Source organism: Pelophylax lessonae (genome assembly GCF_965119305.1).
Source record: "Pelophylax lessonae genome assembly, chromosome: 5".
Lineage (NCBI taxonomy): Eukaryota > Metazoa > Chordata > Amphibia > Anura > Ranidae > Pelophylax > Pelophylax lessonae.
Window position 1 is genome coordinate 417,570,946 of NC_138772.1, and position 19,314 is coordinate 417,590,259.

Consider the following 19,314-nt stretch of genomic DNA (forward strand, 5'->3'; position numbering starts at 1 on the left):
TGGAATAGCACCCCCCCCCTCCCTCCCCCCACCCCCAGCTCTTTTGCTTGTGTGTGAAATTCTTCAGGCTTCTGGGCCAATGAGGGAGTGATTCTATTGGTGCAAGTAGTTCCCTTACATGGGTTACATTGCTGCTGGCAATGCGTTGCCAGTGGCAGAATCACACATTTGATGCCTTTCTTAAAAGGTAGGGAAAACCTTTTTACTCCAATACACAGGAAAAACACTAGAATCTGCTCAAAATGTGGTAGGAGTAGGATAAAATGTTCAATCTTCTTAGTTGAAGGCATTTCAAAAAGTGGAAGAAAATCGCTGCATGTAAGGAGAGAATTCTTGTATTTCTAAGCCACTGTCTCAAAGGTACACTTCTCTAAATCATTGTCACTATGGTGAAATGTTTACATGAAGAGAAGGACAGGTCATCAGAATGCATGCTCTAGCAATAGTAAATATAATAAAAACAGATTAGGTTGCTGTTACTTACAACATCCATGTGAAGTAAGACACTTGCAATTGACTGAAGAAAGTTTGGCAATTGGTACACATTGTCCTCTTCTGTGTCGGCCTCTGTGAGATACATTAGCTTGCAACGTTGAATAAGTTCAATGTACATAAAATCCACATCCTTTGAATTCACTGCTTTACATGGCTTTAAAGAGGAAAAAAATTGTTATAATTGATTTTTGAAGTTCATGATACTGTTAAAAGTTGTAAACTAAATAACCTAGAGAGCACCAAAATAATGTTGTCAATATACACTAGCGTAAGCCTGACCCAAACCTCCACTATAAACTAAAACAACTATTTGGCAAAAACTTAATCTGTACTAATAGAGCTGAAATGTCTCTGAGATGGTCTCGTCATGGATTTTTTTTTTTTTACATGGGGAGACAAACCAGGGTCATTTTTAGCTAACAAAGACTCAATTTCAAGCTATAGCTAGACTTAAATGAAGGGATGACACCACATTTTAAAATTCACAGAGATAATATAGGAGTTCCACAATAACTATACTAATCTATACAAGAAATCACCTGCTAATGTATAGTAATGTATAGGCAAGTTTTTTTGGAATTTAAACCTTCCGACTCAAACTATAACACACAGAATATACAGAACAAGCATTTATTAACAAGCAATGAAATTCAAAGGATAATCAAGACCCTTGGGCCCCTTTCACATGATCAGACCGATCAGGTCCGCCTGTCCGTTTTTCAGGCGGATGTGTCCGCTGACACCTGTCTGTCAACCAATCTGACAAGAGCCGCTTAAAACAGATCTGTCCAGTGGGGTTGGATCGGATGAAAACGAACATGCTGTCTGTTTTTATCCAATGTCCCCATAGAGGAGAGCTGGACTCTGACAGTGACAGGTCTCTGCACAGAGAGCAGAGAGTGACCTGCCCTCTGTCTGCTCAGCGGGGATCAATGGAGCGATCCCCACTGAGCTAGCGGGGTCCGCCGAGAGGATCCGTCTCCCCCGTGAGAAAGGGGCCTTAAACTAAATAAATCTCCTGGCCTGGATGGGTTCTCTTTCTTTAATCCTTTGCGAAATGGTAGCCATATCAAACAAGAAGAAAATATACGTAGTCTTTATTGGAGAGATACCCCATGCTTAGCAAAGACTCCACTGGTAAAACCATTTACAGATCAATATGCATAATCAATTGCAATCTAAAGAGTCTCATAAAACTCTTGCTTTACAGCTAAATTCAGTTTTTTAAAACTACATACACACGGATCAAAAAGGCTTTAGTGGATACTGGCAAGCCCACTAAACCAAATTCATACAATGCTGACTCTTTTTACAGCAGTTCATTCCAGCTAGGATTCCTCAACCCATAAAGAAACAACATTATGTTCCCATCATTGGACTTACATACGGTCTATGATAGTTTGTTGTGGGATTATCCATTTTACATTCTGAAGACTTTAAGGTTTGGTTCTGATTTTATACAAGTTATAGGAGTCCACCACTCAGACAGCACAAAGGTCGATAAAAAGGATATTAAAGTATAACTAAAGGCAAAACTTTTTTTTTCTGTGTAGGATAGCGTGGAGAGGGATTATAATGCCTGTCAAATGTTTATTGCCGTCTGTGCCCCTATTAGGGAGATTCACCATCTCTATTTGTCCAGCTTACCTTTATTATTGAAAGTAAAAGTAAAAGAAAAAACACTAATTTTGGGTTGTCCCCAGAAAAGCAAGAGAGGGGAAATCTTTCAATGGGGACACTAGTTTTGGTAACCTGGGGGTCCCCAAGGAAATTCCTTAGTTTGTAGGGATTTTCTCTCACTTCCTGTTTGGTTATGGGACAGGAAGTGAAGGGAAATCTTCGCAATGGGATGCAGATAGTGAACAAAAATCTGATAGGGGTTACTACCCTCCCTTGCTCTGTCCAAAATGAAAAAAAAAAAAATTTTTGCCTACAGTTCTACTTTAAGTCTCATTAACAAATATCCAGAGAGGCACCTGCACAGACGCTCCCTATAACTGCTACTTTTGTACGGTTGATGGAACGCCTATTGCAAAAGGGTCTAACTCTGATGTTAAATTGATGCCTTGTGGTCAATGGAAACACAAATGTGCACTCTGACAATAATGGGGTGCTGGATGTTCATTGAGAATTCAACACGACTAAAAAGGATTTTACTTTCTATTATAATGTACATTCCACATACTCCCTTATCGACCGTTTGCATCCTCGATTCCCTTATGTACGGGTTCTAAGTAGGGATGCACCGAAATGAAAATTTTGGGCTGAAACCGAAACCGAAAATGCAGGATGCCCTTGGCCGAAAACCGAAACCAAAACCAAAAATGACTTTTTTCCCCCAAAAAAATTTAAAATAGATAAAAGAGGGGCATACACCAAAAACAGGTAGTGATGTACACCTGTCGCTGCCACCCTGTCACAGTATATGTACTGTGATGGGTGGGCAAGAGGTTAATTTAATTACCAATGGTATTTGTATTATGCAGCATGAGGGGGTTAATGTATTGTCACTGCTGGTCACTCATCTATTAGTGACCGACCAGTGGCAGGTAATTAACCCCTTTGTGCTGCATTAGTGCAACCAGTATCAGTGCAACCAGTGTTAATTAACACTGATACTGGTTGCACTAATGCAGCACAATGGGATTAATTACCTGCCACTGGTCGGTCACTAATGCAGCAGTGACCAGCAGTGACAATACATTAACCCCTCATGCTTCATAATACAAATATCATTGGTAAGCTGAAATAAGGTGCAACAAATGCAGCTTGCATAAACCAATTTGTGACACTAGCAGCGCTAAAAAATATTTTTTAGCGCTGCTAGTGTCACAAATTGGTTTATGCAAGCTGCATTTGTTGCACCTTATTTCAGTTTTCCCCTTGTATAGCAGCAGCTTTCACCTTCACGGTTTTTATTTCAATTGTTCTTATAGTGTATTTTAGTGCTGGGTGAGTAAGTGACTTTACAGTATTAGTGTTTTGAATTCTTGCTCCTTTGATCTACATCATTGGTAAGCTGCCTCAGCTCCCCCCCATCTCCCCCCCCCCCCCTCTGGCTCAGCGTCCCTCATTCAAAAGTCCCGCCTCTGGCCGGCGGCACCGCCTCCCGGTGATGTCACTACTAGGATCTGTGTTGAATGAAGTGACACACCGGGCGGGGGGGGGGGGGGGGCGGGGCGAGCGGCCGCTATAGATATAACTATGTGATCCTTCCTGTCAGCTCAGCCGGACTATATATGAATGAGAAGTGACCTGACATCGGGCGGGGGGAGCGGCCGCTATTAGCTGTAACTATGTGAGCCTTCACTTCACTGACAGCGGAGATACATGCCTGTCAGTGAAGTGAAGCTCTCACATAGTTACAGCTAATAGCGGCCGCTCCCCCCGCCCGATGTCAGGTCACTTCTCATTCACATATAGTCGCGCTGAGCTGACAGGAAGGATCACATAGTTCAATAGCGGCCGCTCGCCCCGCCCCCCCCCCCCCCCCCCCTGGTGTGTCCCTCCATTAATGCACAGATCGTAGTAGGGACGTCATTGAGAGGCGGATGGCCGGCCAGAGGCGGGACTTTTAAAACCTGCCCTGCGCTGCGCTGCGCCCTCCTCCTTCCCCACGGCGGCCATTATTTTCGGCAATGTTAACCCATTATCGGCCGAAATGAGATAGGCTCATTTTCGGCCGATAATTTAGGTGGCCGAAATTTCGGTGCATCCCTAGTTCTAAGATTTTGGAAACCCCTTGTCTGATCACTCGCCAATCTTGGGGAGCATCTCCTCCTTCCAAAGTCCCACTGCTTCTTATACTTGGCGTCATAATGAATCTTATCTTCGTAACCCTGCAACTTGCTTTGATATAAGACCAATTATCTGGCCTTTTTAATCATCTGCTTGTGGATGTACAGACATGAATCAATATGGCTCTTTCTTGGGTGGGAAGAATTGCGTTGGTGAAAATGACTATTTGCCCATATAGCTGTATTATTTTTAAACTCTTCCGATTCCCATAACCCTGACAGTGCTTCAGAAATTTCAAGCACAAATTTTTTAATTTATTTGGGGTACTAAGGGCAGCCGTTTGGCACGCGCTACACTTTATGCCCCTAAGGAAATGGGAGGCCTGGGAGTTCCAGACATCCGCAAATGGTGTTTGAGAACAGATTATAAACCACACTGCAACAAGGGTGCATTTCGATGCTGTACGGGCTATTTGTTGCCCCATCCTCCAAACTGCCCTATCAGTAAGAAAAGGATTTTAATATGTACCCGAAGAGGCGGATTGGCAAACCTGGAACACTCCTATTCATAAGAGTATAATAAATGTAGCATTGCTTGAGGCAAGTTTTAAAGGTTCACTCTAAGGCCTCTTGCACACGATACTCCTGTTTGAGCATCTCCTTTTGGCCTCTTGCCTACAATACTCCTGTTTGAGCGTCTACTTTTTCAAGAAATTTTTTTTTTTTTATGCATTTGCGAGTGTTCATGCGCATTTGTGTGCATTGAGGCTTAAAATACTGACCAAAAATGCAGATTTTTCTATGTTGTTCTTACTGAAGAATGCACAGCGCATAACAATTAATGGGCTGTATTTTAGCTCAGAAAAAAAACTGGGTTGCTTTACCTATTTGAATGGCCATGGCATACTTTTCAGCATGTGACAGATGTATACATTTTTATTGTGCTTGGTTTTAGATCTCTCTTTTTTATGTATTTTTTTTAACCTGTTAAAAAATAATGAAAATGACCTGGAACAGAAGATGTAAATATATATATATTTTTTTTTTTTTGCTTAATAAAAATAATTTGATTTAAAAAAAAAAAAAAATCACAGATAGTATTACCCAGAATCCTATATTTCCTTACAAGCCTTCTGATTCCACTTCCTAAATGAGAAATGGCCAATATCTAAAATAAAAATGATTTGCTTCATATGTGATAATAAGAGATCTAGAATTTACAAATTGATGCTATAAACAACTAAAGCCGAGGAAGCTATGGGAATTCCAAATCTACTTGCATACAGTATCATCAAGCTTTACAAACAACTCAGTCTCACATGCCAATGGGTTTCCATAAAAGTTTTGTCCTGCTCCCCATGGACCATTTGATCCCTGATATGAATTCCTAACAGATTGCATCTCCCATCATGTTCTCCACTTTCTATTTGTGGCAGACAAAGAGCCAGGAGGCAAATCCAATCACACCACATTCCTCTGACACATATACTAGCCACTTAAGCCCCAGCCCTATTTCGGACACTTTTTGTTTACAAGTTAAAACCAGTATTTTTTCCTAGAAAACTACTAAGAAATCCCAAACATTATATATATTTTTTTAGCAAAGGCTCTGGAGAATAAAATGTCGGTCATTGCAATATTTTTTGTCACGCGGTATTTGCGCAGCGGTCTTTAAAACGCCATTTTTTTGGAAAGATTTAGAAAAATCACATTTCACTGCATTTAAAAAAATACTAAACAGTAAAGTTAGCCCATTTTTTTGTATATTGTGAAAGATGATGTCAAGCCCAGTAAATAGATACCCAACATGTTACGGTTTAAAACTGCGCACACCCGTGGGATGGCGACAAACTACGGTCAATATGGATCTCAATAGGCGACGCTTTAAATTTTTTTAACGGTTACCAGTTTAGAGTTAGAGTGTAGCATACAGCCGTTTTTTAAATTTGCCGCCTTTTGCAGCATAGTAACCCGGAAGTGACGTCATGGACGCCGCCTCCGGGTTACGTCATCGGAGACCCGATCGAAGCAGTTTCCGGCTTTGATCTGGACTCCATCCAGCCGGCGGACGTGCCGGCCGGGTGCTCGGGGCTCCCGGTGGTCATGGAAGGCGGCGGGAGGGGGGGGGACTTCCCCTCCCGCTCACCCGGGTGAAGATCGAGTGGCTCCCGAGTCGCATTGGTGGTTACTGACGGAAAGCCGACCGTCGGCTGTAAACCACGGTACTGGGATGGTGCCTCTAGCTAGGAGCATCATCCCGGTATAACACCGCAAAGTTTGCCGACATAGTCCTACGTCACTTTGCGGTAAGTGGCTAGACAATCCCAAATTCCAACCTGGTCAATATTCACATTGTTTCCAATGCTGGGAAAATAAAGGTTCAATATGCACAGGGTACTTTTTATCCTGAGAAGATATCTACAGTGGGGATTGAAAGTTTGGGCACCCCAGTTAAAAATTTGTATTAATGTGCCTAAAGAAGCCAAGGAAAGATGGAAAAATATCCAAATGGCATCAAATTACAGATTAGACATTCTTATAATATGTCAACAAAAGTTAGATTTTATTTCCATCATTTACACTTTCAAAATAACAGAAAACAAAAAAATGGCGTCGGCAAAAGTTTGGGCACCCTGCAGAGTTAAAATCTTGTACTGCCCCCTTGGGCACCCTGCAGAGTTAATATCTTGTACTGCCCCCTTTGGCAAGTATCACAGCTTGTAAACACTTTTTGTAGCCAGCCAAGAGTCTTTCAATTCTTGTTTGAGGTATCTTTGCCCATTCTTCCTAACAAAAGTCTTCCAGTTCTTTGAGATTTCTGGGCTGTCTGTCACGCACTGCTCTTTTAAGCTCTATCCATAGATTTTCAATTATGTTGAGGTCAGGAGATTGTGAAGGTCATGGCAAAACCTTCAGTTTACGCCTCTTGATGTAATCCCCCATGGATTTCGAGGTGTGTTTAGAATCATTATCCATTTGTAGAAGCCATCCTCTCTTTAACTTCAGCTTTTTCACAGATGGCATCAAGTTACCATCCAAAATTTGCTGAAATTTAATTGAATCCATTTTTCCTTCTACTCGTGAGATGTTCCCTGTGCCACTGGCTGCAATACAACCCCAAAGCATGATTGATCCACCCCCATGCTTAACAGTTGGACAGAGGTTATTTTCATTAAATTCTGTGCCCCTTCTTCAAACGTACCTTTGCTCATTCCGGCCAAAAAGTTCAATTTTAACCTCATCGGTCCACAGAACTTGTTTCCAAAATGCATCAGACTTGTCTATATGTTCATTTGCAAAGTTCAAATGCTGATTTTTGTGGTGAGGACGTAGAAGAAGAGGTTTTCTTCTGATGACTCTTCCATGAAGACCATATTTGTACAAGTATCTCTTTATAGTGGAATAGTGTACCACAACTCCAGTGTCTGCCAGATCTTTCTGGAGGGATTGTGCAGTCAAACGTGGGTTTTGAATTGTTTTTCTCACAATCCTGCGAGCTGTTCTGTCTGATATTTTTCTTGGTCTTCCAGATCTGGGTTTAATTAACTTCCACTGTTCCTGATGACTGCCATTTCTTAATTACATTCCGAACAAAGGATATTGACATCTGAAAACGCTTTGCTATCTTCTTATAGCCTTCTCCTGCTTTGTGAGAGTCAACTATTTTCAGTTTTCTAGACAAGTGCTTAGAAGATCCCATGGTGCTGATTGTTGGGGCAAGGTCAGATGAGTCTGGGCATTTAAAACCTTTGAGATTGACATCACCTGGTCTTCCCAGACGATGATCGAGAACAATCCATGACACTGGCAGGTCTCAGCCTTGCAAAGGGGGCAGTGCATGCTATAAATTCTGCAGGGTGTCCAAACTTTTGCAGACGCCATTTTTTTTCTGTAATTTTGAAAGTGTCAGTGATGGAAATAAAATCTAACTTTTGTTGACATATTATAAGAATATCTAATCTGTAATTTAATGCCTTTTGGAGATTTTTCCATCTTTCCTTGGCTTCTTTATGCACATTAATACAAATTTTTACCTGGGGTGCGCAAACTTTCGATCCCCACTGTATAGCCTAAAACTAGTTTAAAACCACTCACATGTACCTTGTGATGAAGCGCACCAGATGAGGTGGGTGCTCCCCTTATTCAGTGTGACCTAGCAATTAAGCTTGGTCAAAGACAGCATTTACTCCCAACAGGAGAAAGATGGACTTTCCCTCCGGACAATAGACTCCCACTCTGGGGTGATGAGCTTAGCAGTTGTCACATGTGGGGAAGAAACCTCAATCCATGGTGCAAATAACGTTTGTTTAAAAGGCTAATTTATTTAAAATAGTTTAAAACCACTCACATGTCCCTTGCACTGAAGCGCACCAGACTTAACAGATGATAATGCAGTCTACAAGTATACAGACGATGGGGTGGGTGGGTGGTGGGACGTTATATCGAACTGACTGTCTGTATACTTGTAGACTGCATTATCATCTGTTAAGTCTGGTGCGCTTCAGTGCAAGGGACATGTGAGTGGTTTTAAACTATTTTAAATAAATTAGCCTTTTAAACAAACGTTATTTGCACCATGGATTGAGGTTTCTTCCCCACATGTGACAACTGCTAAGCTCATCACCCCAGAGTGGGAGTCTATTGTCCGGAGGGAAAGTCCATCTTTCTCCTGTTGGGAGTAAATGCTGTCTTTGACCAAGCTTAATTGCTAGGTCACACTGAATAAGGGGAGCACCCACCTCACGGGGGGGGGGGGGCACAGGAGTGGAGGTGTGATACACCAGACAAGACGTTCTTTCCACAGATTGTAGATAAAAAAACTTTTTTTTTGATTGATCACTGGTGATTGGGACTGCAATTTCAATTGACACCACAGATTCATTTAAACATATTGTGGATATTTTGGACTAATTTTATAGTGTCATCACATTAATCCTCACAGATTCACCGAGAATTGTTACTATTTGCATGCCACAAACATATTATTATTGGATAATTTGGACACAATTTATGCGGTTATTGCATTATATTTGGCCCTTTAGATACGGCATAATTTTGGTTTCTCAATAGAGGACTGTCCATTTATTATTTTGCGCAGCACTTTTATATTCATTTTAAGAAATAGCCAATGCCTTGTTGGGGATTTCTATTAATATTTGTAGAACCCAATTACAAAACCCTGTTACAGAGGTACATGGTGCATACCTGAATAGCTAAGCTAAGACTGAGACAGGCAGTGTGTTCCATATTTCATTGCGATGCCACAAAATAAACAGGTTCAGGACTGTAATATTTAACTTAATCTACTCAGTTACAGGGGTAAAAACTTACCTAGATCACCAAAAATCTAACTGTCATATCCCTAGAAATCCAAGGAAACTAGTGTCTTGTATGTATTGTAACCTTGGCTGCCAGGGCAGCAAGAAGATGGAAACAGTTGACTGTACCCATTGGATATGTCAAGCATAAACTGAATTGGGTCATTATAACCCACAAACATTTATAACATTCAAACCAATAAGTTGATAAGATGTGGATCCAATACTTGTCACTGGACTCTTGAGTCCCTGGGGGAACCAGCCCCTTTTCCTCTCCTCCTAAACCCCTGTCCCCCCCCCCCCCCCCCTCCTTTTTTTTTTTCTTTTTTCTTTTCTACAATGGAGTCTAATCACCCGCAAAAAAACAGGTCTTTTGGTCTTCTCCTATTCTCTTACTACAAAATTTTGTGGTGGGAGTGGGAGAGAAACAAGCAGATAAATTATTACATACTCCAATAGCAATTACTATCAGATAATGTGAAATCAGAACCACGTTTTTGATGTTGCTGGTGAAAAAATTTTTATTAACCCATATTTATGTCTATAATATAGAATATTAATGGAAATGTGACTAAGAGAAAGGTGAATGAGCTCTGTTGGTGACTCTTTACAAAAAAAAAAAAAAAAACCCTAATAAACAGATTAAAATATAAAATAATCTTGCCAAAGTTTAACAAACCAGGGAACGCGACCAGATATGAGCCGCAGCGGATGTTATGAAGAGGTGCTCTGGCAATCCTGAAAACAATTCTTTGCCATCCATGCACCTGCTAGCCTGGCGAGCCTTCGTACCTCCTCTGCATGTCCCTCCTCATCTCATGCTCCAGTCCTGGGCAATATTTCCGCCGCCAGTCGGCCGGTCTGGTGCATTAATCCAGCTGCTGCAATCGCCACATACTCACGGCCTGCTGCCATCTTACCTGTCTCCTGTGCCTCACCTGCTCCAGGGTTCCAGTCCACCCGCGTGGCAGTCTCCTTTACTCCCTAGCTCTGTCACAGAGACTATCTGGAACCCGATCTAGTGCATCTGATGACGGTCAGCCACATCCTTGCGACCAGCCACTATCTTAGCTGCCTTTTAAGCCCTCTGCACACCATCCATCTACCTGCAGCTGCTCTCTTACAGAGAAGTCTCCATTGATTTCTGGCCTTATTGCAGATGCCCTCAAAGAGCAGATTCATCAAATCTGACACGCCGATCTGGCTGCCACCAACCCCATCTGCGGAGCCTGACGCATCTATGGTAGGCCTTGCTGGTCGAGCTGGAATTTAAACCCAGGGATGCCCAGGCGGTGGCGGTGCCAGTCGCATCACTGCCAGGATAGCACAACTACAATCCTAACAGAAATTAAGCAAAGTAAAACCTACTTGCTTGTGAGAATGGATCACCTCATTGAAGAATGTAACCTTATAAAGGAATGAACTTGACAAAATAAGGCGGAGGCTGACCGAAACCTAGAATAACAGCTTCGGAAGATCTTACTGCTACTGACACCACTACTATAGCAGATTTATGCAGTGCAGGACCTTGTTGCTAAGCTGGATGATGCAGAGAACAGGATAAGGCGTAAAAATATCCGGGTCCTAGGTCTTCCTTGAAGGGGAGGAAGGCGACTGCCCAACAGAATTTGCAGAGGAGCTTTTCAAGACTCTCCTGGGTCTCACGGAAGTCTCCCCCACTTATGTGGTTGAAAGGGTCAAGTGAAATAATCCTAGACCCTTCTTGGTTCACTTTCTCAACTATCGAGATTGAGATAAGATTCTTTTGGAAGCCCGCAAACATCCCACCCTTCAACATGGAAATGCCTCTGTTCTACTTTTCCCAGATTTTGCAGCTGAACTGCAGAGGAAGAGAAAAACCTTAAAATGATGTCTGTACATGGATTTGAGAAAATAATATTAAATACAGAATACTATACCCTAGCTGCCCTTCATCTCCAGCATGATGGACTGGTCCACTTCTTTGACAATCCTTCGGACGCGGATGAGTGGCTGACGACCTTGAGGTAAGAGTTGTACTCGATTCGGGGCTTCTGTCTTCTTCTCCGTGCTTGGTGTGAAAATTACATTGCAATGCCCCCATTTTATCCTACCAACTGCCCACAAGGCCAGAGTCCCTGAACATCTTACCCCCACCTCGTGTGGGGACAGGAAATGATCTCTATGAACCAGCTGATCTTTGGGGGTTGACGTAGTCTGGGAGATTTCTATGGATACCTCTGGGCTCCCCCCTCCTGAGCGGTTTTTCCCAGTATCTTTCATGATCCAAAAGAGCATTTCTACATCATTCTCCTAGGTTAATGGAGCTACCTCATGTGCAAATTTTAGTTTACTTCACACAAACCACTCCCAGTTTTGCCCTTTAGAAGCAACCAAAGAAGTGGAATTGAGACTTTCATCTCCCTTGGAGTAACTTCACGGAAGGACGACGTTAATTTGTTACGGGTAAAAAACTGACTGGCTCTGTGGTTAAGGTTGCCAGTCAGTAGAGAGTTTAGTTTACTTTAGCTCAAAATGGTTGTTTTTCATGGCAACCAATCATCTTTCTTAATATCTGTCATTTGTAACTGAGGTTCCCTCTCACAAGGCTCTTTCTATCTAGGGGTGTGGTGATTCCCCTTGCTGGCATGGTAACCTTCCCCTTTGTGATTTTTGTCCCTCAGGTTTCACTCTGCTCACTCTCAGGTTTTCCCCCTGTATACCACTTCATATCTGCACCCTTATGGAACTGAAATTGGTATCTTGGAATATTAGAGGATTGAACAATAAGTTCAAGAGATCCCTTAAGTTTAAATTCTTACAAACCCATAAGCCACATATCCTTTTTTACAGAAAGCTCATCTCTTAGGCAATAAAATTCTGTCCCTTTCTTGAGCTTGTGTACACCAGGCATTTCATGCTACTTACTTGAGCAATGCCAGGGGAGTTGCCATAATTCTAAACAAGGCCTTAACGTGTAAGGTACTGTATATGTGCTCCGATCCGGGAGGCAGAAATCGCATATTGATTTTAGAACTTGGTAATTTTACACATGCGTTGGTAATGTATATATTCCTTTACCATTTTCTCCTGGAATTTCTACTGGAATACAATATCCAGGAAAAACTGGCACCCCTACAGGTACAGTCATTTGGGCTGGGTTTTTCAATTCTGTGCTACAAGGAGACTTAGACTCCTCTAACCCGTTGAGAACCACCAATTTTAATCTGGGATACTGGGCACGGACATTTGAACATTTTTATTACACCACTCTGCATCCCGTAAATCAAGTTCCCGGATAGATCTGGCTTTTGGCAGTAAGCTGGTTTTACCATCTGTAAGGGCAACTTCCTACCTATCTACCTACCGGCAGGTATTTCAGACCACTCCCCGCTAGAGGTTACCTTAATAGTGGGAAGTAACAAGTCTTGGGCATGTTGGCAGCTCGATCCAAAATGGCTCCACAATGAGAAGGTGCAGGACCCGATGTCTGATTCAGCTTCTCAATATTGGGAAACAAATGAGCATTCTGCGCCCCTCCCAATATGTGTGGAACATTTTCAAAACATATACCCGTGGGCAATATATTTCCACCAATGAAGCTGCCAGAGTTGACGCTGTTTTGACACGCTACACTGCTGGGGATAACTCTTCCCGCCTAGCTCAGACCCATAGAGATTTGGAACTCCAACTTACATTCAAACTGTTTCCTGGCCAGTAAAGCCGCAGCTGTATGTGCATTTTTTACTGGCCAGGAAACAGTTCGAGTTGGGATATAAAAATGTCAAGTTACTGGGCTATCTAGTTGCAGATTCTAAACAAATGATGGTTGTTTCTGAGCTGGTTACAGACACTGGGGAATCTATTGCTGAACCCTCTGGTATCCTCCAGGAGTTTCAACGTTTTTTTCAATTTCTTTATTAGCCAATTCCTTCCCCAGATGCCACGGCTTTGTTGGATACTCTGTGGGGTTTCTCCTTGCTGTCCTTTTTTTAGAGGATGAGAGAGCTGTCTGTTCTCAAGATAGAAGCAGCCATTAGCTCCTTTCCTTCTAACAAAATCCCGGGCCTGATGGGTTGCCAGGGGAATGATTTAAACTCCATGCTAATATTTTGGTTTAGAGACTCTACAGAGTATTCATCAATATCTATAAATCCCGGGCTCTTCCCCCCTCCATGTATTAAGCCCATATTATTTTACCCAAACTGAGAAAATATCCTAAATTATGTGCCTCCTACAGACCTATTTAAATTATGATTTTAAGGTTTCGACCAAAGTCTTGGCTACAAGGTTGATGAAGCGGTTACCCTCTCTAGTCAGTATTGATCAAATTGTTTTCTCTTTAACCAGGGAAGTCAACTGACATCAACCTACGTAGGGTCGTAATGCATTTGCAACTTCCTTTGAATGAGTCAGCTTTGCGGGTCCTGATCCTGTTGTATGTGGCAAAGACATTTGACTCGGTCGATTGGGTTTACATGTCCTCTGTGCTAGAGGTGATGGGTTTTGGGCCACCCTTCCATACCTGGAATAACATATTGTAGAAGACTCCTGATGCCCAGGTCAAATTAGAAGGTTTGTTGTCAGAACTGTTTCTTATTGGTAGGGGTACAAGACAGGGGTGCTTGTTGTCCCCGACGCCATTTGCAATGATGATGGAACCCATCTCTCAGGCTTTACGCAAGACTCCCCCTTTTAAAGGTATTCAGGTAGGCCCCATTACAGAAAAAGTGGCATTATGTGCAGATGATCTAGTCCTTTTTCTCAATAACCAAAGTCCCTCCCTTAAGGAGGCCCTAGCCCTAATATCCTCCTTTTCTCCCAAAACGAGTCTGAAAGTTAATTGGGACAAATGCTAAACAGTGCTCATTGATACAGAAGCACGAATGGTATCTGACCCAGATCTACCCCAAAGGTGGACTTGTAATGTTAAATAATTGGGGGTAACGATCTCCCCTAGAGCCGCTGATTATTGTTCCGTGAACCCCCGGCCTTTACAACACGTGGCAAAGCAGCAAATGGCAACCTGGGCACATCTCCCGCTCTCCCTCATAGGGAGAATCAATCTTGTTAAAAGCAAGCTGCTTCCCCTTATATTATACTGTCTCCGACATGCCCTGGTATAGGTCCCGAAGAAATTCAACAATTCAACTCTGCCGTGACATCATTCCCTTGGGGTTCTCGTCAATCCAGATTTAAATTAAAAATAATACAAAGACCATGGACACAGAATGGGTTGGCTTGTCTCAATCTGTATGCCTATTACACTGTTGCATTGCTTACACACGCACATAACTGGTTAGTGGCAGATGATGGCAGATGACACTAACAAAGTGGTAATGATGAAAGCAGCACATCTTAGCTCCTATGAGGCTTTGCGTAATTTACTGTATAGACCCCCTTCCCCATTACACAGTCCATGAAGGCTGCTCTCAAGGTCTGGTAGTTGCAACATGCCAAATTGTCACATTAGTGGTCATCCTATATGCCTCTCTGGCTGAACACTTCCCTTCATCACTTCTACATCTCTCCTCATCTTAATATTTGAGCCTCCAAGGGATTCAAGTATTTTAATTAAAAAAGTCCAGATGGCGTTCTTAAAACTTTTGACTCCTTAAAATCTCAATACTCCTTCCCCAACTCGTATCTGTTCCGATACCTTCAATTGCACCATGCTTTTTACTCGAAATTCGCTACCCAACTGGTCTCCATTACAGTTTATGGGATAGAGTCTCTGTTGCGGGATGACTCCCTGGTGAAACCTCTCTCTACCATATACAAAGCCCTTCAATCTACTATACATGGTTGCCTTGACAAACTTTTATTGTGCTGGCATGGGGAGATTCTGGAGCTAGATTCCAAGGATTGGGAGGATATTTGGGACTACCCCATACAACGTTTGGTCTCTACCAAGGATCAACTGACTCAATTTAAAATTCTCCATAAAGTGCATTTTACCCCTCAAAAAAACTGAACAGGATTTTCCCCTCACATACATCTAAACATTGACGTTGTACAGAGAACCCAGCTACATTTACACATGCATTTTGGAAATTTCCATTGTCCAGGTCATTAAAACCTTTTGGGCAGATGTATCCAAATGTATTCCTTCAGTAACTAAAGTTTTGGTGACATTATTTATTGATGTCTGTATACTGGGTGTTGTTCATCTGCTGGCCACGTCCAGGGCCATGAAAACTTTGCTGGGCTTGCTACTATTCTACACCCACAAATCTATACTACTCAACTGGAAATCCCCTCAGGCCCCTACAGTTAATTTCCTAAAGTCCATAGTGAATAGGATGGTGCAACTCTATAAATATACTTATGAGTGTAGAGCAGAAATGGCTAACCTTGGCACCCCAGATGTTTTGGAACTACGTTTTCCATGATGCTCATGCACTCTGTAGTTAAGTATCATGGGAAATGTAGTTCCATAAAATCTGGCGTGCCAAGGTTCGAAATCACTGGTCTAGAGGATGCCCCAATAAATTCTCCAAGATCTGGGACATTTGGACTGAATCTATGCAGACAGTAGCTTCTGTCACCACGGCCCCCTGAAATATCTTTGGATTACTTTTTGGTATTGCCGTGGGAATATTCTATTATATTACTGGTCTGTACCTTCAGTGAAACACATTTGTTTGCCATATCAATTGTGTTTTGTGTTACGTGCTATATTGTATCGTGTTTGTTTTTTTCTCCAAGCCTGGGTATGCCCAATAGGCTTTGCTTTGTATAACTACATCTTTTACATTTAATAAAAAAGAATAAAAAAAAACAAAAATATATAAATATATAACAAACCATCTACAAGTAATAATCACTATTAACTATCTATATTCGTTACACAAAAAACACATCCTAAATCACATTATGAACATGCAGATTTATATCCTAGCTGTTGATTAAAATAAAAAGAAATCATACCGCTGCAAACAGACCATAGCCCCGAATGGCAATGGAAAGTTCCTTGTTGGAAGACTCCATTTTTCGAATGATCTTATAAAACTGCTCCATAAAGAAATGCAGCTTGCTCTTGTGAGCTTCAGCATCATTTGTAACCAACAATGCTACCTAAAAGATAACAGCCAAAGCTTAAGTGTGGTCAGGAATCTAATTTTCTATTGCTGCACAGTGCACACATATACATAAACTAAGTACAAGAAAACAAAGACTTACAATTGGTTAATCAAAATAAGTAAATATCACTTGAAAGGCAAGAAAGCAACACTATCCCAGAAACACAATTAGAATGAAAGTTCAATATACTGAATGATATATGGATACAAAATAATATGATATTGGCAACATACATACATACATATATATATATATACACACACATATACATACACACACACATAAACAAGAAGGTGCTTGCACTGGCATTCCTAATGTACAATGGTAAGTCAAAGAGATGATAACATTTTGATCTAAGCTCAGCATTCTATTATGACAAGTAGCAATGATGCATTGCTAAAGATGGTTTAGATCGTACAGGACAGGCACTTTATGCATCAAATGCCAAAAGTGAGAACATGAAACATGTACCAGCTCCCAAGTACTAAGTATACAATAAATGGAGACACTTGCCTGCATTCCTTGCTCGTTCATGTTAGTCATCCTCACAGGTATCCTAGAACGCCACCTAACATTTGAATTCCAGTGAGAATAATATCCTATTGCTTACATTTTAACAAATAATGTGACATGCCCTATCAAAACTATTCCAAAGGCTTTTTTTCCCCAGCAGATTTAATTGCTGTGTTACAAGGTCTCAGGTCTGAATGGGGAGCAGGTGTGTTAAAATTGGCGCTATTGCTCTCACTCTTATATTGATCACTGGAAGTTCAACATAGCACCTCATGGGAAAGAAATCTCTGGGGATCTGAAAAAAGAATGGTTACTCTAAAGATGGCCCTAGGTTATAAGAAGATTGCCAAGATCCTGAAACTGAGTTGCAGCATGGTGGCCAAGACAATACAGTGGTTTAACAGAACAGGTTTCACTCAGAACAGGCCTCACCGTGGTCGACCAAAGTAGTTTGAGTGCAAGTGCTCAGCGTCATATCCAGAGGTTGTCTTTGGGAAATAGAGGTACAAGTGCTGCCAGCAATGCTGTAGAGGTTGAGGGTGGGGGTCAGCCTGTCAGTGCTCAGACTATAAGCCGCACACTGCATCAAATTGGTCTGCATGGCTGTCATCCCAGAAGGAAGAATCTTCTAAAGAGAATGCACAAGAAAGCCTGCAAAAAGTTTGCTGCAGACCAGCAGACTAATGACATAGCTTACTAGAACTATGTCCTGTAGTCTGATGAGAACAAGATAAACTTACTTGGTTCAGATGGTGTCAAGCTAGTGTGGTGGCAACCAGATGAGGAGTACAAAGACCAGTGTGTTTTGCCTACAGTCAAGCATGGTGGTGGGATTGCCATGGTCTGGGGCTGCATGAGTGCTGCCAGCACTGGGGAGCTACAGTTCATTGAAGGAACCTGAATGCCAACATGTATTGTGACATAGTGAAGCAGAGCATGATCCCCTCCCTTCAGAGACTGGGCCACAGGGCAGTATTCCAACATGATAACTACCCCAAACACACCTCCAAGATGACCAGTGCCTTGCTTAAGTAGCTGAGGGTAAAGGTGATGGACTGGCTAAGCATGCCTCCAGACCTAAACCCTATTGAGCATCTGTGGGGAATCCTAAAACTAAATATGGAGGAGTGCAAAGTCTCCAACATCATCATCATGGAGGAGTGGAAGAGGACTCCAGTGGCAACCTGTGAAGATCTGGTGAACTCCATGCCCAAGAGGGGTTATGGCAGTGCTGAAGATAATGATGGCCACAGAAAATATTGACACTTTGGGCCCAATTTGGACATTTTCACTTAGGGGTGTACTCACTTTTGTTGCCAGCGGTTTAGACATTAATGGCTTTGTGTTGAGTTATTTTGAGGGGACAGAAAAATTACACTGTTATACAAGCTGTAAACTCACTACTTGACATTGTAGCAAAGTGTCATTTCTTCAGTGTTGTCGCATGAAAAGATATATTAAAATATTTACAAAAATGTGAGGGGTGTACTAACTTTTGTGAGATACTGTAGGGACAAGGCGATTTGAATCCCCTTATTGGAGTGCATGCTCAGATAAGGGAATGGTATAGATTTTGGGGGGTCCCCCTCAAAATCCATACCACTCCCAAGTTGACTTTACAATGATTTTTGCAGTATTTAGGTTTTTACTTATTAAGGTAAATACCGCAAAAGGGAAAGTGAATTGACATTTCAGTAACTGGGTATTCGTGAATTGGGTGTTGGGGTTAGTGAACTCATCCCACTATTCACAAAGCCACTTGATTAACGTAGATTGCTCTTAACTATTTTAAATGTTTTCGTTTCATATTGCCTTGGTTACTTTTTTTTTTTTGTATAATAATAAAAAAATAGGATGGAATCTGCAAGTTAAATATCAAAAATGTATAAGGATTTGCAGAGCTGTGGGACAATCTTCCTATTTTATTATCACAATTTTTTTTTTTTTTTTTTTTTGCAACCAGCAAAATCAGCAATGTATATATTTATGGGTTTATACACGTATTTTGCAGTTCGAATAAGATTTTAAACAAGAAAAATGGATACCACAGGAATGATAACACAGGAATCACAAAAGAATTGCTGTATGAGAAATAAAGCTTTTCCTCTTTATAAGCATTAGCTGAAGGACTAAGGGCCTTTTTAATTCTATGCCTTAATTCTAAACAACAGTTGTCAATAAGGTGAAAA

General features: G+C 41.6%; 1 protein-coding gene across 1 annotated transcript in view; it reads right to left on the bottom strand.

Moving 5' to 3' along the window:
* The window catches only part of PRKDC (protein kinase, DNA-activated, catalytic subunit), a 1,165,045-nt gene that overhangs the window by 1,000,530 nt on the left and 145,201 nt on the right, over positions 1–19,314 (bottom strand). Inside the window, exons 11-12 of the mRNA XM_082258689.1 lie at positions 16,460–16,606; positions 485–649 (exon numbers count right to left, since the gene is read on the bottom strand). Coding sequence (XP_082114815.1) covers positions 485–649; positions 16,460–16,606 — 312 coding nt within the window. The remainder of the gene's footprint in view (positions 1–484; positions 650–16,459; positions 16,607–19,314) is intronic.